General features: G+C 47.5%; 1 protein-coding gene across 2 annotated transcripts in view; it reads left to right on the forward strand.

Moving 5' to 3' along the window:
• The window catches only part of HLCS (holocarboxylase synthetase), a gene marked incomplete at both ends in the record, with an annotated part of 200,805 nt that overhangs the window by 180,737 nt on the left and 941 nt on the right, over positions 1-19,127 (forward strand). For both annotated transcript variants that reach the window (XM_080696201.1, XM_080696202.1), the window contains 3 exons: positions 13,061-13,128; positions 13,762-13,922; positions 15,831-15,945. In XM_080696201.1, coding sequence (XP_080552327.1) covers positions 13,061-13,128; positions 13,762-13,922; positions 15,831-15,945 — 344 coding nt within the window. The remainder of the gene's footprint in view (positions 1-13,060; positions 13,129-13,761; positions 13,923-15,830; positions 15,946-19,127) is intronic.

The raw sequence follows: 19,127 nt of genomic DNA on the forward strand, positions 1-19,127 counted from the left end.
AGTGTCTAGTCTGGTCGCCAGCACTGGGGACTTGGGTATGGTAACAGCCAGAACCTACAGGGCACTTGCTGACTTTATCAGGGGTATGTGGTGTGTGTGTGTGTGTGTGTGTGTGTGTGTGTGTGTGTGTGTGATAATGGGGAGTGAACCCAGAAGTATTCTACCTCCGAGCTAAACCCCCAGCCTTATTTTATTTTATTTTATTTTGTTTGGAAACGGTCTCAACAGGTTGCTGAGTCTTGCTACTTGCCGAGGCTGTCCTGTGTGTGATCCTCCTGTCTCAGCCTCCCAAGTCCTGGGATCACGGGCGTGGGCCACACCCCCGGCTCAGTCAGGCGTCTTTACAGGGCCTTTCTTCTCTTCTTAGCCTTCCTTAGAGCCCTGTTAGGTAGGAAGGAGAAAGGGGATCTTTTTTTCCAAGGTACCCTTGCTGTAGAACACCCCTCAAACCATCGCCCCTCACTGTTGGGAGGGAGAGAATGGCCAATCGCTCCCCAAAAGCTGGGCGCCTGGCTGCCAGTCTCCTGGTAGGATTAAAGTTTCCCTGGGCTCTGGAGACCTCACTTGCAAGAGCCCCCAAAACTGAGTTGTATCGGCACTCGGGGTAGAGACGGCTGTGCCGGGGCAAACCAACGCACACCGGCTCACATGAGCACGCACACGGGACCACACGCTCACATGCACGCTCGCTCAGAGCTCCTTGGCTGCCGTGAGTAGCAGCTTTGTAAGGAGGCCCTGTGCAGCGCTGAGCGGAGAGATGGTTCCCCGCAGAGCGAGCTGCGTCTCCGGGCACCTCTGCCTCTCCTGGCGCAGCCTGGGGTGCCCAGCTGACCACCCGCCGTCTCCCCTGGACTCTGACGTCTCTGCGACCTCTGCCGCTCAAGGGGCCCGCGAGACCCCGTACTGTCCCTGGTCCCCTCCGCTGGGGTCCTCGCTCCCTGCTCTGACTATCCTGTGGGAATGCAACTTGCCCTGCAGTTTATTTGGATTCGCCCATACAGCTAATACCACATTTTAATTCATAGGAATCCAGTAAGTAAATATTTGTTATTTTAAAAAGCATCACCTCGCAGGTTCCGGATGCCCTTTCTCGCCATTTGTAAAAGGAAAAAAAAAAGGAAACAAAGAAAATGCAGGAAGAGATTTATGTATTTGGTTGGGGGAGGGGGAAATTAAACTTCTCATAATAGTTTTTAAATTGAATTTCGTACCGGCCTAAATCCTTTCCTCCGCCGCCCCTCCCCTGATGTCCCCTCACTCATTAAAGCGTAGGATTTTGATGGTATTCACAGGGAAGCTGATTTACTGGAATAAAGACGTTCTTTAAGGCTTAAATGTTGGAACGTTCCCAGTGTGTATGTGAAGCCGGGTTTCAGATTTTACTGGCATTTTGCTGGCAGAGCGTTCTTAGGAGTCCTTCCTGATTTGACCATGTTTCCTGACACCTTCAGCAGTATGGTACTGTGTTTCTTAAATGTAAAAAAAGAAGTTTAAATACAAAAGCATACACAAACATACACAGAGATGGATTATAAGACGTCAAGCAAAATGACAGGGCAGTAAAGGCTCCCAGAAAGGGGCAATGGAAAGCACGTTATTCTTTCTTTCTTATTTTCTTTTCTCCTTTTTCTTTTTCTTGGTACTAGGGATTGAACCTAAGGGCATTCTACCTCCAAGCTACACTACCAGCCCTTTTTTTTTTTTTGTGGTACTGGGGATGGAACCCAGGGGCCTTCTACCTCTGGGCTACACTCCCAGACCCATTTTTATGTTTTTATTTGGAAACGGGGTCTCTTAAGCCAGCGAGGCTGGCTTCGAACCTGCGCGATCCTCCTGTCTCCGCCTCCCAAGTGCGGGGATGACAAGCTTGCGCCACCACGCCCGGCCACTGCCAGCCTTTTTATATATTTTTTTAATTAATTAATTTATTTATTTATTTATTTTAAGACAAGGTCTTGCTAGGTTACTGAGACCCTCACCAACTTGCTGAGACTGACCTTGACCCTGCAATCATCTTGTCTCAGCCTCCCGAGTCCTGGGATTATAGGCACGCACCACCAGGCCCCGCTGGGAACCATTTTGAAGAACGAGGAAATGAAGCCGGGCGTGGTGGCGCACGGGAGGCTGAGACCGGAGGATCGCGGTTCGCGGACAGCCTCAGCTCCTTAGTGAGGCCCTCTGCAACTCAGTGAGACCCTGTTTCAAAATAAAGAATAAAAAAATAGGGCTGGGGGGTGTGTGTAGCTTGGAGGTAGAATGCCCCTGGGTTCCATCCCCAGTATGGGAAAAAAAAAAAAATTAAGGGCAAGGAAAGACAGGGTAAAGACAGACCAAGAGGGAGACATGTCAGGAAACCCCAGAAAAGCACACTTGTCTCGCCCCTCCCCCTCCTCCCCTGCAGAAACATCCCAGTGGAAGCAGAGGAGAGGAGACTGTGTCCTGGGTAAAGCTGCAGCTGGTACCTCTGGCCATTGGGGCCACATGGACCCAGAATCCAGCTCAGATGAAGGGAAACTTGTTAGAGCCGAGGCTGGCTGGCAGGATGCTAGGTGGGTGGGCTTGCGCCTCTAGAGAGCATCCCTGGAAGAAAACTCTGCACCCTGAGCCTGGAAGAGCCAGGAGGAAGTAGTATCCCCCAGAGACCCTAAGTGGGGAGGGGACGGGTGAGACCTACTGAGTCCTGAAGCCAGCCTCCCGTGCAGCCGGAGCCCTAAGAGCATTTCTGTGAAGACTGCGGCAAGGTCAGGACACACCTATTTCACCCCTTCACCTTAAGTTATCCTGGAGACATCAGCCAACCAAAGGGTGGAGAAGTCAGTTAGAGACATGACAATCAGGACGGAAGTGCAGTCTCTCCAGCCGGGCGTGTGGCGCACGCTTGTCATCCCAGCATTCGGGAGGCTGAGACAGGAGGATCGCGGTTCGCGGACAGCCTCGGCTACTTAGTGAGGCCCTTTGCAACTCAGTGAGACCCTGTTTCAAAATAAAGAATTAAAAATAGTGCTGGAGCCGGGCGTGGTGGCGCATGCTTGTAATCCCAGAGCTTGGGAGGCTGAGACAGAAGGATCACACAGGTTCGAAGCCAGTCTCAGCTACTTAGTGAGGCTCTCAGCAACTTAGTGAGACCCTTTTTCCAAGTAAAGTATAAAAAATAGGTCTGGGAGTATAGTCTGGAGGTAGAAAAGCCTCTGGGTTCCATCCCTAGTACCACACACACAAAAAAAAAAAAAATAAAAAAAAAAAATAGGGCTGGAGGTGTAGCTCAGAGGTAGAATGCCCTTGGGTTCCATCCCCAGACCCACAAAGAGAAAGAAAGAAAGAAAGAGAGAAAGGAAGGAAGGAAGGAAGAAAGGAAGAAAGAAAGAAAGAAAGAAAGAAAGAAAGAAAGAAAGAAAGAAAGAAAGAACAGCCTCTCTCTATACAGATGATGTGACAATAGACCTGGGAAACCTTAGCGTATGGTTGATTAAACACAGACACAGAGGGACCGAGAAGGGAGTGGGGTATAAAACGTCCCACTAGCGCCGAACCCAGCCGGAAGCCAGCCTCATGGATCCACCCTCTCGGGCCCAGAGGTGGGAGATATGGGTAGAAAATAGAATTGGCAGGGAGGGGATGGAAAATAACCATTTGGACGAAAATCTGTTATGGGATTAGATTCCAAACCCTGTTGAGTTCATGGCGGCCCGTAAACCTGGAGACCGTGGTGCCTGAAAGAAAGAAGCCCCTTGTCCCATTGAACGAAGAGTTAAGCTAGTGTTAAGCTTTCTGCTCCTAAGTCCTGGCCTGCTGGCTGCTTGCTGGCAGGGTGGGGTCCATGGAAGGTTCTGGAGAGAGGTAGCCCCGGGAAGGGGAGGAGGCAGGGTGATGTTCAGGGCAGGGGGTTGGTTAATGAGAGAAAGAGACACATTGGACTTGAGGCCAGCTGCAGGACAGGACATTATTCCTGGTAACTACCCTGAGGCGGTGCCTGTCCTGGTGGGAGGAAGACGCTCCCCTTATATTATATTATTATTATTATTATTATTATTATTATTAATTATTGGTGGTACTGGGGTTCCTGGAAACCCTTCTACCTCCAGGCTACACTCCCAGACCTATTTTATATTTTATTTGGAAACAGGGTCTCTTAAGCCAGCGAGGCCGGCTTCGAACTTGCATGATCCTCCTGTCTCTGCCTCCCAAGCGCGGGGATTACAAGCGTGCGCCTCCACGCCCGGCTAACGCTCCCCTTTTTAGAAGAAGCAGCCCATTCCCTTCAAGTCGCTTCATCCACACAGGTGCTTTGGACGCCCTTGGCTCTGTAGGTAAGGAAACTTATTATTTTATTATTTTATGTACAGTTGGTGAGAAAAATTGGCATGCTAGGAACAAAATGTTTACAGACAGGGAAAATGTCACTCAGATATTCAAGGCTGAGCTCACCACAAATCTGATGGCATTTTGATTATATAAAAATTTTTAGGAGCCGGGCGTGGGGGGCGCACACTTGTCATCCCAGCATTTGAGAGGCTGAGACAGGAGGATCACGGTTCGCAGACAGCCTCAGCTACTTAGTGAGGCCCTCTGCAACTCAGTGAGACCCTGTTTCAAAATAAAGAATAAAAAATAGGGCTGAGGATGTAGCTCGGAGGCAGCGTGCCCCTGGGTTTCACCTCCAGTATCGCAAAATAACATAAAGTTGACTGAGGCAATAGGACACATGACTGCAGGAAAGAGCCTGGGTTAGATCCTGAGCAGGGCGAAGACCTGTTCTGCTCTGGAGAGTGTTATTAGGAGAACGGACAACACTGGAATGCAGGTTGGGGTGGAGGATTAATGAAGAAAACACTTCCACTGATATTATGGACATATATGAAATTGTCAGTACCAGTCTCCATATATGTACAGGGAAGGGGCGGGAGCTGGGGAGAGCTCACCAAGTACTGTGTGCACGTATGTCCCTGCCAGTCTGAACTTGATTATCACGTGAGCCTGCAACGCACCAATAAAAGGTATGTACATATATACCTTTTTGTATTCAAGAAATCTCAAATATATGCCATGGATTAGACTGGGAATTGGCAAAACTGGCTCTGGGACCCGCTCTGGCCTTCTGCAGTTTTTGTGCTGCGTGAGAGCTACAAATATTTTTATGATTGGAAAAAATGAAAAAGAATAAAATCTCTATGGCGTTCTGGAAAAAAAGAAAAAACTATGGCGATAGTTAAAAGATCAGTGCTTAGCGGGGCGCAGTGGGCGCGCTTGTCATCCCTGCGCTTGGGAGGCAGAGACAGGAGGATCGCGGTTCAAGGACAGCCTCAGCTACTTAGTGAGGCCCTCTGCAACTCAGTGAGACTCAGTTTCAAAATAAAGAATAAAAACGCCGGGCTGTGGTGGGCACGCTTGTAATCCCCATGCTTGGGAGGCGGAGACAGGAGGATCGCGTTGGTTTGGAGGCAGCCGTGCTGGCTTAAGAGACCCTGTTTCCAAAAATAAAAATAAAATAGGTCTGGGAGTGTAGCCCAAAGGTAGAAGGGCTTCCAGGAACCCCAGTGCCACAAAAAAAAAAAGAAAGAAAGAAAGAAAGAAAGAAAGAAAGAAAGAAAGAAAGAATAAAGAATAGGGCTGGGGGTGTAGCTCGGAGGTAGAATGTCTTTGGGTTCCATATCCAGTACCACCCCCCCCAAAAAAAAGTGGCTGCCAAAAGTTCAGGGAGAGGGGTAAAGGGATGACTGTATGGGGCAGGGGAAACTATTCTGTCTAACAGAGGTTACATAACGTTATGCATTTATCAAACTGCATACCATGTACAGCACAAAGCGTAAACGCTCGTGAAATATGGGCTTTGGTTAATAATAACATTCGCAGTACTGACTCACAAATTATAACAAATGTGTCACGCCAATGCAAGATGTTAATGGTATGTAAACAGTTCAGGAGGGGCATATGAGAACGCTACTTTCTGCACAATTTTTTTGCAAACTTAAATTTGTTCTAAAAAATAAAGTCTCTTAACCTAAAGGACAAAGGATAGTCTGTGGTGTCACATGAACAAGATACGAAGTTCAGATGTTTTGTACACTAATAAAATTTTGTTGAAATCCAGGTGTGGCCGGGCGTGGTGGCGCACGCTTGTAATCCCCGCGCTTGGGAGGGTGAGGCAGGAGGATCGCACAGGTTCAAAGCCAGCCTCAGCTGGCTTAAGAGACCCTGTTTCCAAATAAAATATAAAATAGGTCTGGGAGTGTAGCCCAGAGGTAGAAGGCCCCTGGGTTCCATCCCTAATACCACCAAAAAAAAAAAAAAAAGAAAAAGAAAAAAAAGAAAAAAGAAAAAGAAAAATCCAGGTGTGACCACTTTTGCCCATGGACAGCAGGATTGAGTTATTGCATCAGGGACTGTGAGTCCTGCAGAGTCTAAATATTTGCTAGCTGACCTCTTGTGGAAGTTTCCTGACCCCTGGATTAGACCATGTGTCGCATCAATGTTAAATTTCTAATCTTGACAATTAGGCTGTGGTTCTGAAAGATCATACCCTTGAATTTTAGGAAGGACATATTGAAGTGTATTACAGGGATAAAGAGACATTACAGCTGCAAATTACTCTCAAATGGTCCAGAAAAAAATTACAAATGTCAGACAAATAGAGAAGGCATGTGTGGTAAAAAGTTAAAATTTGGGAAATCTGAGTGCTGGGTAAAGGCCATATAGGAGTTATTTGTGCTATTCTTGAGACTTTTTTTATGAGTCTGATATTTCAGAGTAAAAAATGAAAAACCAAGCAAACAAACAAACAAACAACAACAAAATAAAACCGCACAGCTTGGTCCATAGAACCACCAGAACTTGATTTGAATTCCTCATCTCTGCTATGCTGCTCTACAAAGGTGGTTTTGCCTTTCCCAGATGATGTTCTTGTCTGTGAAGGAAGATCTGCTCAGCTTTGTAAAGCTTAGTTGAGATAATGCACAAAGTACCACTTGAAATAGAGAAAAAAATATAGCAATTTCAGGTGACAAGCTGAAACCCCGTGCCTACAGGAAAACAGTCTCAGGATCTAATTGCCCGTGGCCCAGATGAATCAGTGCCACAGACGGCAGTGTGTGCTGAGAGCAGGCCTTGTTAGGGTAGGTGACTCGAGTTGAAGCTCATGGACGGACTCCACAGGGAGCCGCTCCACACCTGGTTGAAGATGACAGATGTATCATAAGAGCTGATCAACATGAAAGGTGGAGGGAGAAGGTCCTGTAAACTGGAGGCTTCTGGAGGAGACATACACCAAGTCCCAGTACGCTGCAGCATCTAGTCAAGGCTCACCATCAGAGGCCAGGATCTAGGATCAGTACTGTCATGGAGGTATAGCTGCAGAGGTGCCTAGTACCTGCAGGCACCATGAGTATTTCAGCCCACACAAGCTTCCTTGCCCATCTGTGACTTCTGTGTTCGATTGAATCCAGTCGAAGACACCAGATGGTGTATCAATGATGGTAAAGCGAGAGGATAAAAATAAGTGGTTTGTGTCCCTCTTGGTTGAATAATACAGACCAATGAATAGCAATCAGTGTTTGACTTATGAAGACTGCCCTGCTCTGGAAGCTGGCTCCAAGGAACTCCTTCCTGTGAGCAATGACCCGATTCAGCAGGAGTGTGGATGCTGTTACTGTGGTGAAAAGTTACTAAAACGGAAGGTCGTGTATCCAACCAACTGCCTGATGAAAAGGTCGTAATCACATTGTAGCTTGTTCAGGAATTTCCTGCAGTCACTAACTGCCACGTTTCAACTTCTGTAAGCCCACCTGCCTACCTCTGCGCTGTGTTCTATAAAATGAGAGCTCATGTGGAGTTCGAGGCCAGAGTGTTTCAAGAGTTATCCTAACTTTGGCTCACCGGTGTAATAAACTTCTTCTTTTCCACCCTAACTGGCGTTGGGTCGGTTATTCCAGAGAATTTCTGACACATTGCGATATTGGAGATGAGGAAGATGAGCCAAGAAACTAGGAATGGTTGGAATGCTAGAAGATGTGGAAATTAAACCTGCGAGTATTCTTCAGCAGGAGGGCAGATAGAACATCTGCTTCCTGGGGTTCACACAGGGAGGGGCGTGATGGCTCTGCTCTCCCAAAGCCCCAATTCTCACCTTACCGCAATGAAATACTGGCTCTGCTACGCACAGGAAAGGATATTTCATCTGAAGTGTACCAGAAAGGTGGGGTGCTGGAAGACTGCTGTGGCAGATGTCACAGCCTACCATTGTAGGCTGCGGTAACGGTCATTTATTCACTGTGCCTGGGAACCATCCTTTTTTGGTGATCTCTCTAGAGAGGAGGAGGCCGTGTCGCCATCAAGTGGGCTGCTGGGTGAGGCTTACCCTACTTGCAGTGGTGCACGCTGGTAATCCCAGTCTTTGATCTGGGAAGCTGAGGCAGGAGGATTACAGGTTCAAGGCTAACACCTGATAACTTAGCAAGACCCTGTTTCAAAAATAAATAAATAAAAAGCGCTGGGGGTGTAGCTCAGAGATAGAACACCCCTGGGTTCATTCTCTAGTACCACAAAAAAGTTGGGTTCAAGTACATTTTCATAGCGTTTTTCTTTATTGTAAGTGCAGTTCAATTGTAGCAGCATTGGAAATTTCAGAAAAAGTATAAAAAAGGAAATAAAAATCACCTAGAGATTACATAGACATAAAAATAAATTTAATTCTACCTCCACCTTTTTTGGGGGAGTAATGGGGATGGAACCCAGGGGCACTCTAACTCCAAGCTATACCCCAGTCCTATTTTATTCTTTTATTTTTAAACAGAGCCTTACTAAGTTGCTGAGACTGGCTGCAAACCTGGGGTCCTCTGTCTCAGCCTCCCAAGTACTAGGATCACAGCATGCACCACCACGCCTGGCTCATAGGTCACCTTTTAGGGATAACACTGTTAATATATGCCCCCTCTACTAGCCTATAAATACGTAACTTATGTAAGGAAAATAAAACCATGAGACTGTTTTTAAGCCTTTTCTTAAAAATATATCAATGTAAGAATATCCATAACTGTATATCTAAAAACATCATTTTAATAGCTCCAAACTAAGAATTTCCCAGTCATCAGAAACTTATTTTGTAAAGTATGTCTATATGTATTTAAGGACAAAAAGTCTTGAATATAGATTTTTAACAAGAGGGCGGCTCATAGGTGGCTTATTTGTTTGCCTTAAATTTTCTACATTTTTCAAATAATTCCACTAGTAAAATAAGTACTAGTATTTTAATATAGTTCCTAATAACTAAAAAATATATTTAAACCATCAGTGAAATCATGCTGTATTTATGATTTTGCGTCCTAATTAACTCCCCGGACATTGTCCAGTAACATTTGTCATACCACCCATGTCTGCAGGATATTATGTTCTGGGGGGTGTTATGATTGTTCTTCATGCTCCCATCATGGACCATTTGGATGGTTCCTGATTTCTCAGTGTCATGCTTCCATAGGTAATTATGCCCTTCAATTACTTTGTTTCCCTGTCTGAATACTGCTGAGGGTCAGAAAGGAGAAGAATTGTGAGGCTGCCATTCCTGTGAACAGACCGGTTTTGGGGATTTCTGATCACTACTATCTAACAAGCTCTTGCTCATCAGCTGTAATAAATGAGTGCTGCCGATAACTTGTCATATTTATATTTAAAACAGATCTTTTGGTCTTATTGCAATAAATATTTGTGAGTAGTTAATTGCTAATATTATATCTAATTTTTTTCTTTTTTCTTTTTTCTTTTCTTTTTTTTTTTTGTGGTACTGGGGGTGGAACCCAGAGGCTTTCTACCTCCGGGCTATCCTCCCAAACCTATTTTATATTTTATTTGGAAACAGGGTCTCACTAAGTTGCTGAGAGCCTCACTCAGTAGCTGAGGCTGGCTTCGAACCCGTGCGATCCTCCTGTCTCAGCCTCCCAAGCGTGGGGATTACAAGTGTGCACCACCACGCCCGGCTCTATATCTAAATTTAAAAACTATGCTTTTCCCAAAAACATTCAAAATAATCTTTAAATTCAAAGGCGATCAGATATTAAAGAACAGTCTAAAAAAATCATCCTCATACCACCAACATTAATATTTTGCCAGATCTCTCTCCCTTTTCTCTGAATTTTCCATAGATGGAGTAAAAGTTTATGTCCTTTCATGTATTGCCTCTTTGCTTAACCTTCAATTGCAAACATTTCTTGATGTTCCTACATAGTCTCTGTAACTGTCACTTTTAATGACCACAAATGATTCTACCCATTTTATGTACTAGAATCACGTCAACCGCTCCTCTGGTGAACCATTCAATTGTTTCAAGTTGCTCCTTTTATCCCGCTGTGGTGAATGCAGACTGTTTCGTTGGGTTCCAGTCCTCAAAGTGGATAGACTGACCAGGCCTGAATTTCAACTTTCATTCATTCAGAGCTTTGGCCAGGTCCTCCGGTCTGTCTTCTAGATTAGTCTTAATTGTCGAAATTTCAATTTAATGACCAAGGCGAAAATCAGGACATCCTCTGGCAGAGGCCCTGCGGGGACCGTGATTTCCGCAGTAGCCAAAGTGCTCAGGGGACCCTCTCGTTTGCAAAGTGGCCCTTCGGGGGCTCAAGAAGTTTCCAACTCAGAGCACTAGAATACCAACAGAGCGCTTTTCCTGATTGCCCCTTGGGTACGACATTGGATGCACTAGGCCACCACTTACAGAAGCCTTTGATTCACAACCCTTGCCAACCAGAAAAGAAAACACGCAGAGGCAGGGAGGTCGTCATGCGTAGCCTTTCGTACGGACATCATCTGTGAAGGATGGACGTGCATTGATAGCTGCTTTGAATTCTCCTGCTGAAGCAAACTGCAGCCGCTTCGTTTTCCAAAATGCAAAATTGACAAAGTTCAGAAATGCTTCTCTGTTGACTGTGAGCCTATGGTTTGGCCCCGGAGTTATCTCCAGTAGCACAAATAAATCCAGCGGCCCGCAGTTGTCTCGAGCTAGGTATTAGCTCCTTCCCCGCTGTCTCCTCCTCGCAGACTTTCCTTTTGGTCTCCAGGAGCAGGCTGGCTCCCCTCATTAATGCGGCCTGTTCACTGCTGCCAAGCCCCTGCCAGTTGCCAGTTGCGTGCATACGCTCCCTTAATTGTTTCTCTTTGTTCTAGAAGCCTGCGTTTGGTTTCTACGCCGCCCTTTTTTCCTGCATCCTCACCCCCTTCCACCTTAGTTATACCATTGGGTTGTGTACTGTTTTAAAAAACATCGTCGACTGCCTGCGACCCGGAGACCCTCTGCAGTCCGCCTCCAGTGTGCTAAATCATCCCCCAGCCCCAGGAACCCAGGCCAAGGGCTAAATCATCCCCCAGCCCCAGGAACCCAGGCCAAGGGCTGCTGGGACCCTCGCAGGAAGCAGAGGCTTGGAAGACAGTGCTGACTCCCTGTGTGGACAAAGAATCCTTCTTCAGATTCTTTTTGGAAAAGGGCACTTTATTCTGGGAGCACAGGGGTGTAGGGGCACTCCCCATCTCAAAGGGCTATTCATGGTGTCCAAGAGAAATACGTGTGGGGCTGGGTTCCTTCCATGTGAAATGGTGGGACAGGGCACCTGGAGCATCCCGTGCCTGACGCTGTCCCAGCAGCCAAGTCCCCGCCTACTCTAAGCGGTGCCTGCAGGGACAGGTGGAGCTCTGGAAGCCCCTAGGCACAGGGTCATGCTGTGCCTTGTTTTTCTCTCTGCTTCTAGATATTTTTCTTCTAAATTCCCCTTTTTTTTTTTTTTTTTTTTTGCAGTACTGGGGATGGAACCCAGGGCATTCTACCTCCGAGCTACACCCCCACCCCAGCCTGATTTTTTAGTATTTATTTTGAAACAAGGTCTCACTGGGTTGCAAAGGGCCTCACTAAGTAGCTGAGGCTGTCCGCAAACCTTGATCCTCCTGTCTCAGCCTCCCAGATGCTGGGATTACAAGCGTGCACCGCCACATCTGACAAATTCTATCCATTATAAAGTTCCACATGGTCTCTTTAGCTCTGAGAGGGGATGGAGAGCCACTTGGAACACGGGCTTTCTTTAGAGTTTCGTCTCCTTAAAGGGGACACTGTGGAGTGCTGGAGACTGATCACTAGAAATTTTATGTTGATACAGAAGACCGGTCCTCAGCATCCCTGCCCGGCCATGCCTCCCTCAAAATAAAATAGTTCAGACAGCTCCTCCCAGCTACACTGACACATGGGCAAACCTGAGTTTGGACCTTCACTGTCTTCTGTCGTGAACTCAGCTGCCCAGTACCCAAGCAGCAACTGCTGGGAGGCAGAGAGAAATGTCCCGATGAGTTAAAACGTGGAGAGCATAGTTTGCAAGTAATTCTCCAAGTCAGGAATTTTGTGTATCCTCCCCCACCCCTCCTTTTCTCTTTTGGGGAAAATAAAAAAAGAGAAAAAAGCCAATGTGGATCTTTTAGGTGGAGATGTAGTACACTGTTTTACCTCTCCCCCAAAGGGGAGTTTGTATTCTTTTTAAATAAAACGATTTTAAAAGCAGAGGGGGGAAAAAGCCTAAAATGATCCAGGGTTCTCTCGAATTCTCGGAAGGTGTAGATTTATTTACTGTCGTTAAAAAACATAATTAGTTCTCAGGGGAGAGTGTCTCTTTTAAACGGCTTTATTGCCACCCGATTGGTTTTCGGAATAATCAGAAACTTCTGTTGTGATTGTGTACTAGTGTTCAAACAGAAACGCACCGTAAGTAAAAACAAATGTCTGGAATTGCTAGTTGTCACTGGGTCAAAGTGTACGCAGGAAAGAACTCGGCGGGCTCTCCAAAGAAATACATCTGATGGCGTCTTAAACCCGACGGCAGCTCACAGAGGTCCGGCTGGCCCTCCCGCACTCTGTGATGTTTGAGCGTTTGCGTCCGCCCTGTGGTCATTCTTGCCCCAGGGGCTAGGAAGAAGGCGACGGTGAAACTTAGGGTGGCCTTCGAGGCCACAGGCGACCGCAGCCCTGTCCCTCTTCCTGCCTGAGCTGTTGGTCCTCCTGCGCGTGGTCCGGTTCTAGCTGACCAGTTTTTCCCATCATTTGCAGGTTGATGTTTGAGATGCCCCAGGAAATGGGCTTAATAGCCATCGCGGTCCGGCAAACCCAGGGCAAAGGTCAGTCCGGTTTTGTTATTGTTGCTGTTGTTTTTTTCTTTAAAATCTGGTAATTCTCGCAGCCAGAGAGCCCACTGATTGAGTGTGTGCTGGTCCTCGGGTTGGATCTGCTCGGTTCCCGGACTCCCTGGAGATGGGCAAGAAGAAAGGAGACAGAGGTGGGAGGACGGCCTTAGCATCAAGGCATCCTCTAAGGCTGCCTCGTTTCCCAGTCACGCCATGTTTGCCTGTGACGGCCTCAACAAGCGGTGACCTACAATGTGTACATTCTTCTCTCTGATGGATTTGAGGCTTTGCATTTGTGAATCGTCACCGTGTTTTGGACACATCAATTTTCCTGAAGGTCCTTCCTGAGTGGCCTTCTGTGTCTTTAAGTGTCACATGAGGGGCCTCGGGCTCGGTGCTCCTCACTGTAAGGTTTACTCATCAGAGAGGCAGAGCGTGATGCCGATTACCAGAAGCTCCTCAGCAACAGAGCTTCACGTGTCAAAGCCCCGTTCTGTTGCTGAGTGAACCCAGAACCCCAGGCATGTTACCAAGGTCTGGTTGGTTCAAGTGGGGCATCTCTCCCGGGGGTGCCCCTGGAGGGGCCCATGGGGTGAAGTGGGGCTTCCCAACGGACTTGTGTTCCAGGGCGAGGACCGAACGCTTGGCTGAGTCCCGTGGGATGCGCCCTTTCCACTCTGCTGGTGTCCATCCCCCTGAGATCCCAGCTGGGACAGAGGATCCCCTTCGTCCAGCACCTGATGTCCCTGGCTGTCGTGGAGGCAGTGCGGTCCATTCCTGAGTACCAGGTATGTACAGTTTAATTCCCTTTGGCCTTCCCGCGCCGTGTGCAGAATTCGGCATGTTTGGTTTGTAGCAGGTGTTCACACACTTGGAGAATGGGCTCAAACCCCCGCTTGCCCTTTGCAAAGCCGGCTGCACCGTGCACCGTGCGCCGACTTCTACACGCTCTGGCAGCCGGGTGTTGCTAGGATGCCAGGCGCCCCAGAGCGGTGGTTCCCAGAATCCTCTTTCTGTCCTGTCGGTGAGATTCACCCCTGCCTCCTGCCTGCCTGCAGCTGCCTGCCTCTCTCCCTCCTTCTCGATATCTCTCTCTCTCTCTCTCTCTCTCTCTCTCTCTCTCTCCCTTCTTTTGCTTTCTCTCTTTCTTTCTTGTACTTTGTTTCTTTCTTTTCCTTTTTTGTGCAGTTTCTCCTTCCTTTCCTTCCCCCCTCCCTTCTTTCCCTCTCTCTCTCCCTCCCTTTTTTCTCTTTCCTTCTTTTCATCCTTTCTTTCTCCCTTCTCTTCCTTCTTTCTCTCCCTTTCTTTCCTTCTCTTCCTTCCTTCCTTCCTCCCTCCTTCCTTCCTCCCTCCTTCCCTCCTTCCTTTCTCCTTCCTTCCTTCCTTCCTTCCTTCCTTCCTTCCTTCCTCTTTCACTTTCTGTCTGTCTTTCCCTTGCTGCTTTGCATCTCTGCCCTCCTTTTGCAGCAGAAGCACTGGATGAAGTTGCTGGTCAGGCGGGAGGAGCCTTGTATCCGCACTTTCTGTTAAAAGTCTTGCCTAGGGACCTAAACAGCCCGCTCCTCCCTGCCCCAGTTCCCATCAGCCCGCTCCACCGAGCTGTCCTTTGTCTGCAGCTTGGTGCTGCCTCCCCAGCTGTCAGGACAGATGTGCCTGCTTCGCTGTGCCTGCCCATTGTTAAAAGACAAGCGGAAGAGGTGACAGGCACGGGACAGCCGTTTCTTCCTCACCTGACTCTGCCTCCCACAGGACGCCCTCCCCGCCCCGAGCCCTGGAGGAATTTCATATAGATAGTAAAAGGAGGTCCCTCTCTCCCTCCTCCTACTTACAGTTCTTATGTCAGGCTAAAAGAAAGATCAGATCCATCCCTGGAGCAGTATGTTAAGAGCATGACTCAAAGGAGACCACGTGACCCGGTCATTGGTGTATAAAGGAAAAGCACCCTCCGTGTGCCACGGGTCTACCATGCCTGGTGGTGGTGACGCAGGCTTGATGCAGTCCAGTCAGTACTCATGGGGGCAGGTGGAGGCTGGCTGGTCTCATTTCTGGTGTGTCCACCTCGGTCCATTCTCCTGTGACCAGGGCACAGGCCACGCCCTTCAGGATGGAGCGACACGTCCATTTCTGGTACCCACGCTGACCGTGGGCGGTTCTGCCAGGCTTTCACTCCTAACTCAGCAAACAAGTTCCTCCTCTGCCTCTTCTTACCATTATAGTCGTGCTTGAGACGTTTCCACCTGCCTTCCATGACCCTGGTTAATTCAAGGCCGCATTCTTCCTCAATCTTGATCTTCTTAAGGGAAAAGAGAGCCTTCCCCCGCGCCTAGCGTGGGGCAGTTCTCCATGGTGGTGGTGACTGACCCTGAGACCATGCGTGATCTTCACCCACACGACGGCATCTTCAGAAAGTGGCTTGGATGATGAGAACCCAGATGGGCTAAGGGAGGAGGCTGTGGCTCATGCCACCCGTGTTGTGTAGGGCTCTGTCCTTCTAGCCCCACGGGCCGTTGCTGTTGGATTGTCCCCGAGAAGGGATTAGCTGCCTCAAGAAAGACAAGAGCCCGAGGCCCTTGTTCCAGGAGTTTCAGGAGTATTAGTTTCAGGAGCATTCCGCTCCTCTTCTTTTTAGCAGGATGACTTCATCTGGTCCGTCTATGTCCTACGATTGCTTAATTAATGCACACGTTTTCCCTCAGGATATCAACTTACGTGTGAAGTGGCCCAACGATATTTATTACGGTGACCTCATGAAAATCGGGGGCGTTCTGGTTAACTCCACACTCATGGGAGAAACATTCTATATACTGATTGGTGAGTTTTTAAGGCATTTCCCTCAGCTTTTTTAGATGAGTAAAACAATTTTTAAAACTGGCTTATGTGTGTCTGCATTGATGAAGACACACATATTCTCATGTGTTATCATATGATAGCATATTATCATATCATACAACTCTTTTCTTTGAGTCTGATAGTTAGGAAGCACAAAATGTGTGCAGACAGGACCAGAGGGTTGAAAGCGCTTCAGTGGGAGGCCGAGACAGGAGGAGCACAGGTTTACAGGCAGCCTCAGCAACTTAGCAAGGCTCTCAGCAGTTTAGTGAGATCCCTGTTTCCAAATAAAAATGAAATAGGGCTAGGGGTATAGCTTGGAAGTGGAATATCCCCAGAACAGAAGGAGGGAAGGAAGGAAGGAAGGAAGGAAGGAAGGAAGGAAGGAAGGAGGAAAGGAAGGAAGGAAGGAGGGAGGGAAGGAAGGAAGGGGGAGGGAGGGAGGGAGGGAAGAACTGACTTGGTGCTTTGGCATTTCCTGTCCGTAACTATAGAATCCACCAAATTGGTATCACATCAGATAAGTACTTTCTGACCCCTTTGCACACTCCCGCTTCTTAGATTTGGAATGGTGAAAACAAGCATTTAATTACCCTTGCTAATAAGAATGTTTACATCTGAGATACTTCTCCCACTGGTCTCACAGTCTTCACCTTTCTGGCCATGAGAAGGTTGTCGTCTTTTTAACGTTCCAAAGAAGCTCCAGGCTGGTCAGGGTGGGCCAGGACTCCCCGCCCACCTCTGTGTGTCCAGACTGGGCAAAAAGAGGGATCAGAGGCAAATTCTAAAGTTCTTAGTCCCTGCTTAACTGCCAACCTCCCCTGATGCCCAGTAGAATTTAATTGGTGTTCAGAAATCAGTAATGGACAGAAAGCATGTGACCGTGTGTTGGGAGAGCCAGCCAAAGAACACAAGGCTTGTGTTTCCAGCTCGGCTACCAACTGGCAGTGTTATTCTGGGCAAGTTGCTTTATACCCGCACAGCTCCGTTTCCTATCTTTAAGTGAGAAGTTGAGCTTGGTGCAGGGATTCCTAAGTAGCGTCCACAGATATCAAAGAGGCCTGTGGATAGCTTCAGGGAACTAAAGAATTTTTTTCTACGTGAAGAAATTAAGTACTTTCCTTTGGGGTGAATCCATTCTTTTATTAAATTCTTTTTCCCCCCTTTTAGTACTAGGGATTGAAACAGGAACATTGTACATCTGAGCTATACCCTCAGCCCTTTATACTTTTATTTTTTATGGCAGTAGGGGTTGAACCCAGAGGCATTTTAACTCAGAGCTATACCCCCAGCCCTATTTTATTTTTTATTTTGAAACAGGGTCTCGCTAAGTTGCTGAGTTCTTGAGCCTACAATCCTCCCTCTCAGCTGCCCAAGTCACTGGGATTACAGGCGTGCGCCACCACGCCCGGTAGTTACTAAATTCTTCAGTTCACTAGAGTCTGGTGGAAGTCATCAGCCAGGGAACACTTCAGAGTGGCCTGCAGGGGTATTCTCTGATCCTTGCAAGGACAGAGCCTGAGTTAACAGCAGTGAATGCCATGAATCTCCCTAGGACTTTCAGTTTTCTGAACGCAAGGGAAATTTCCAGCACCGTCTAGTAACTTAATTCAGTGCTTTGCTTTCAATTGGTGCTTCAGATATTGTATGTGTGGTTAGATAAATGAACAAACGGCCAGCTGCAAATTCTGTCCCCATTAACTAGAATTAGTTGTTTATCTAGATGTTGTTTACCTTGGTTTGTATTTTAATAACCAAGATGTGTTTTTTTAAAACCAGAGGCCAATCTATCCTTCCTTTTAAACTGAAAACAGTCAAATATTTACCAAGAGAATACTAGCATTACAAATGCCATGTTCTCCCTGAAGCAGATACTGTGGGGATGGATTTCTTAGCTGCACTAGAAGCGTGATCCTTCTAGCCTGGCGCTCACAGGCTGTTTTCTGGTTGAAGCGTTTTTGGGTTGGTTCTGGGCTCTGCTACACACAAAATTGGGCTTCTCCCAAGGGTGGCGGTGGTAATGGCACAGATGATCCCATTAAGACGCAACCCCTGTAACTCACACTCCCACAGCCTAGGTTTAGGAGCCTGTAAAAAGAAAAGGGCCGCCGGGCATGGTGGCGCACACTTGTAATCCCCACATTGGGAGGCGGAGACAGGAGGATCCCGCAGGTTCGAAGTCAGCCGTGCTGGCTTAAGAGACCCTGTTTCCAAAAATAAAATAGGTCTTGGAGCATAGCCCAGAGATAGAAGGGCTTCCAGGAACCCCAGTACCACCAAAAAAGAAAAAAGAAAAGGGCCACTGACAAGGGCGGGCTCCCGCAGCATCGTAACCGTCGTGCCAGAGCCCTCCGAGGATACAGTTAGGAGATGCGTCCTGGGCGTGTGTTGTGCCCGGCGTTTGAAATCTGTGCATCCTGAGTTTATTCCTTATTCTTTACTCCTGACTTAAATTCTGTATCTTCAAATGTGTGTTCTGTTACTCAAGTAGGGAAAGGCGCAAGAATTTTATACTGGGCTGTGTGCAGAGCTGCAGTCCTTGGCTAAGCCACAGGAGGAGGGATCATTACTTCAGAAACAGAACTAAGAAATTCTGTCCCCGCAATAGCGTGTGTTCAATTAATTCCATCAGATGTGACACACACACACACACACACACACACACACACACACACATGCTTCTTATTAGGAGTAAAATTGAGATGGTTCTTACCTGAACTACAATAATAATAATATTAGAATAATATGTCTCACAGACATAAGTCTCTCTCTCTCTCTCTCTCTCTCTCTCTGAGTGGCCAGAAACAGTAAATTTGAAATAGAACCAGAGCTGGGTGTGGTGGCGCACGCCTGTCATCCCAGCATTTGGGAGGCTGAGACCGGAGGATCGTGGTTTGTGGACAGCCTCAGCTACTTAGTGAGGCCCTCTGCAACTCAGTGAGACCCTGTTTCAAAATAAAGAATAAAAAATAGGGTTGGGGGTGTAGCTCTGAGGTAGAATGCTCCTGGGTTCCATCCCCAGCACCAGGAAAGAAAGAGAGAGAGAGAGAGAGAGAGAGAGAGAGAGAGAGAGAGAAAGAAAGAAAGAAAGGAAGGAAGAAAGAAAGAAAGACGAACCAGAAAGTAGGCAGCAGACAGTAGAAACTCTAGCTATCCAGCCAGCT

The sequence above is a fragment of the Muscardinus avellanarius genome (genome assembly GCF_963383645.1).
Source record: "Muscardinus avellanarius genome assembly, chromosome: 5".
Lineage (NCBI taxonomy): Eukaryota > Metazoa > Chordata > Mammalia > Rodentia > Gliridae > Muscardinus > Muscardinus avellanarius.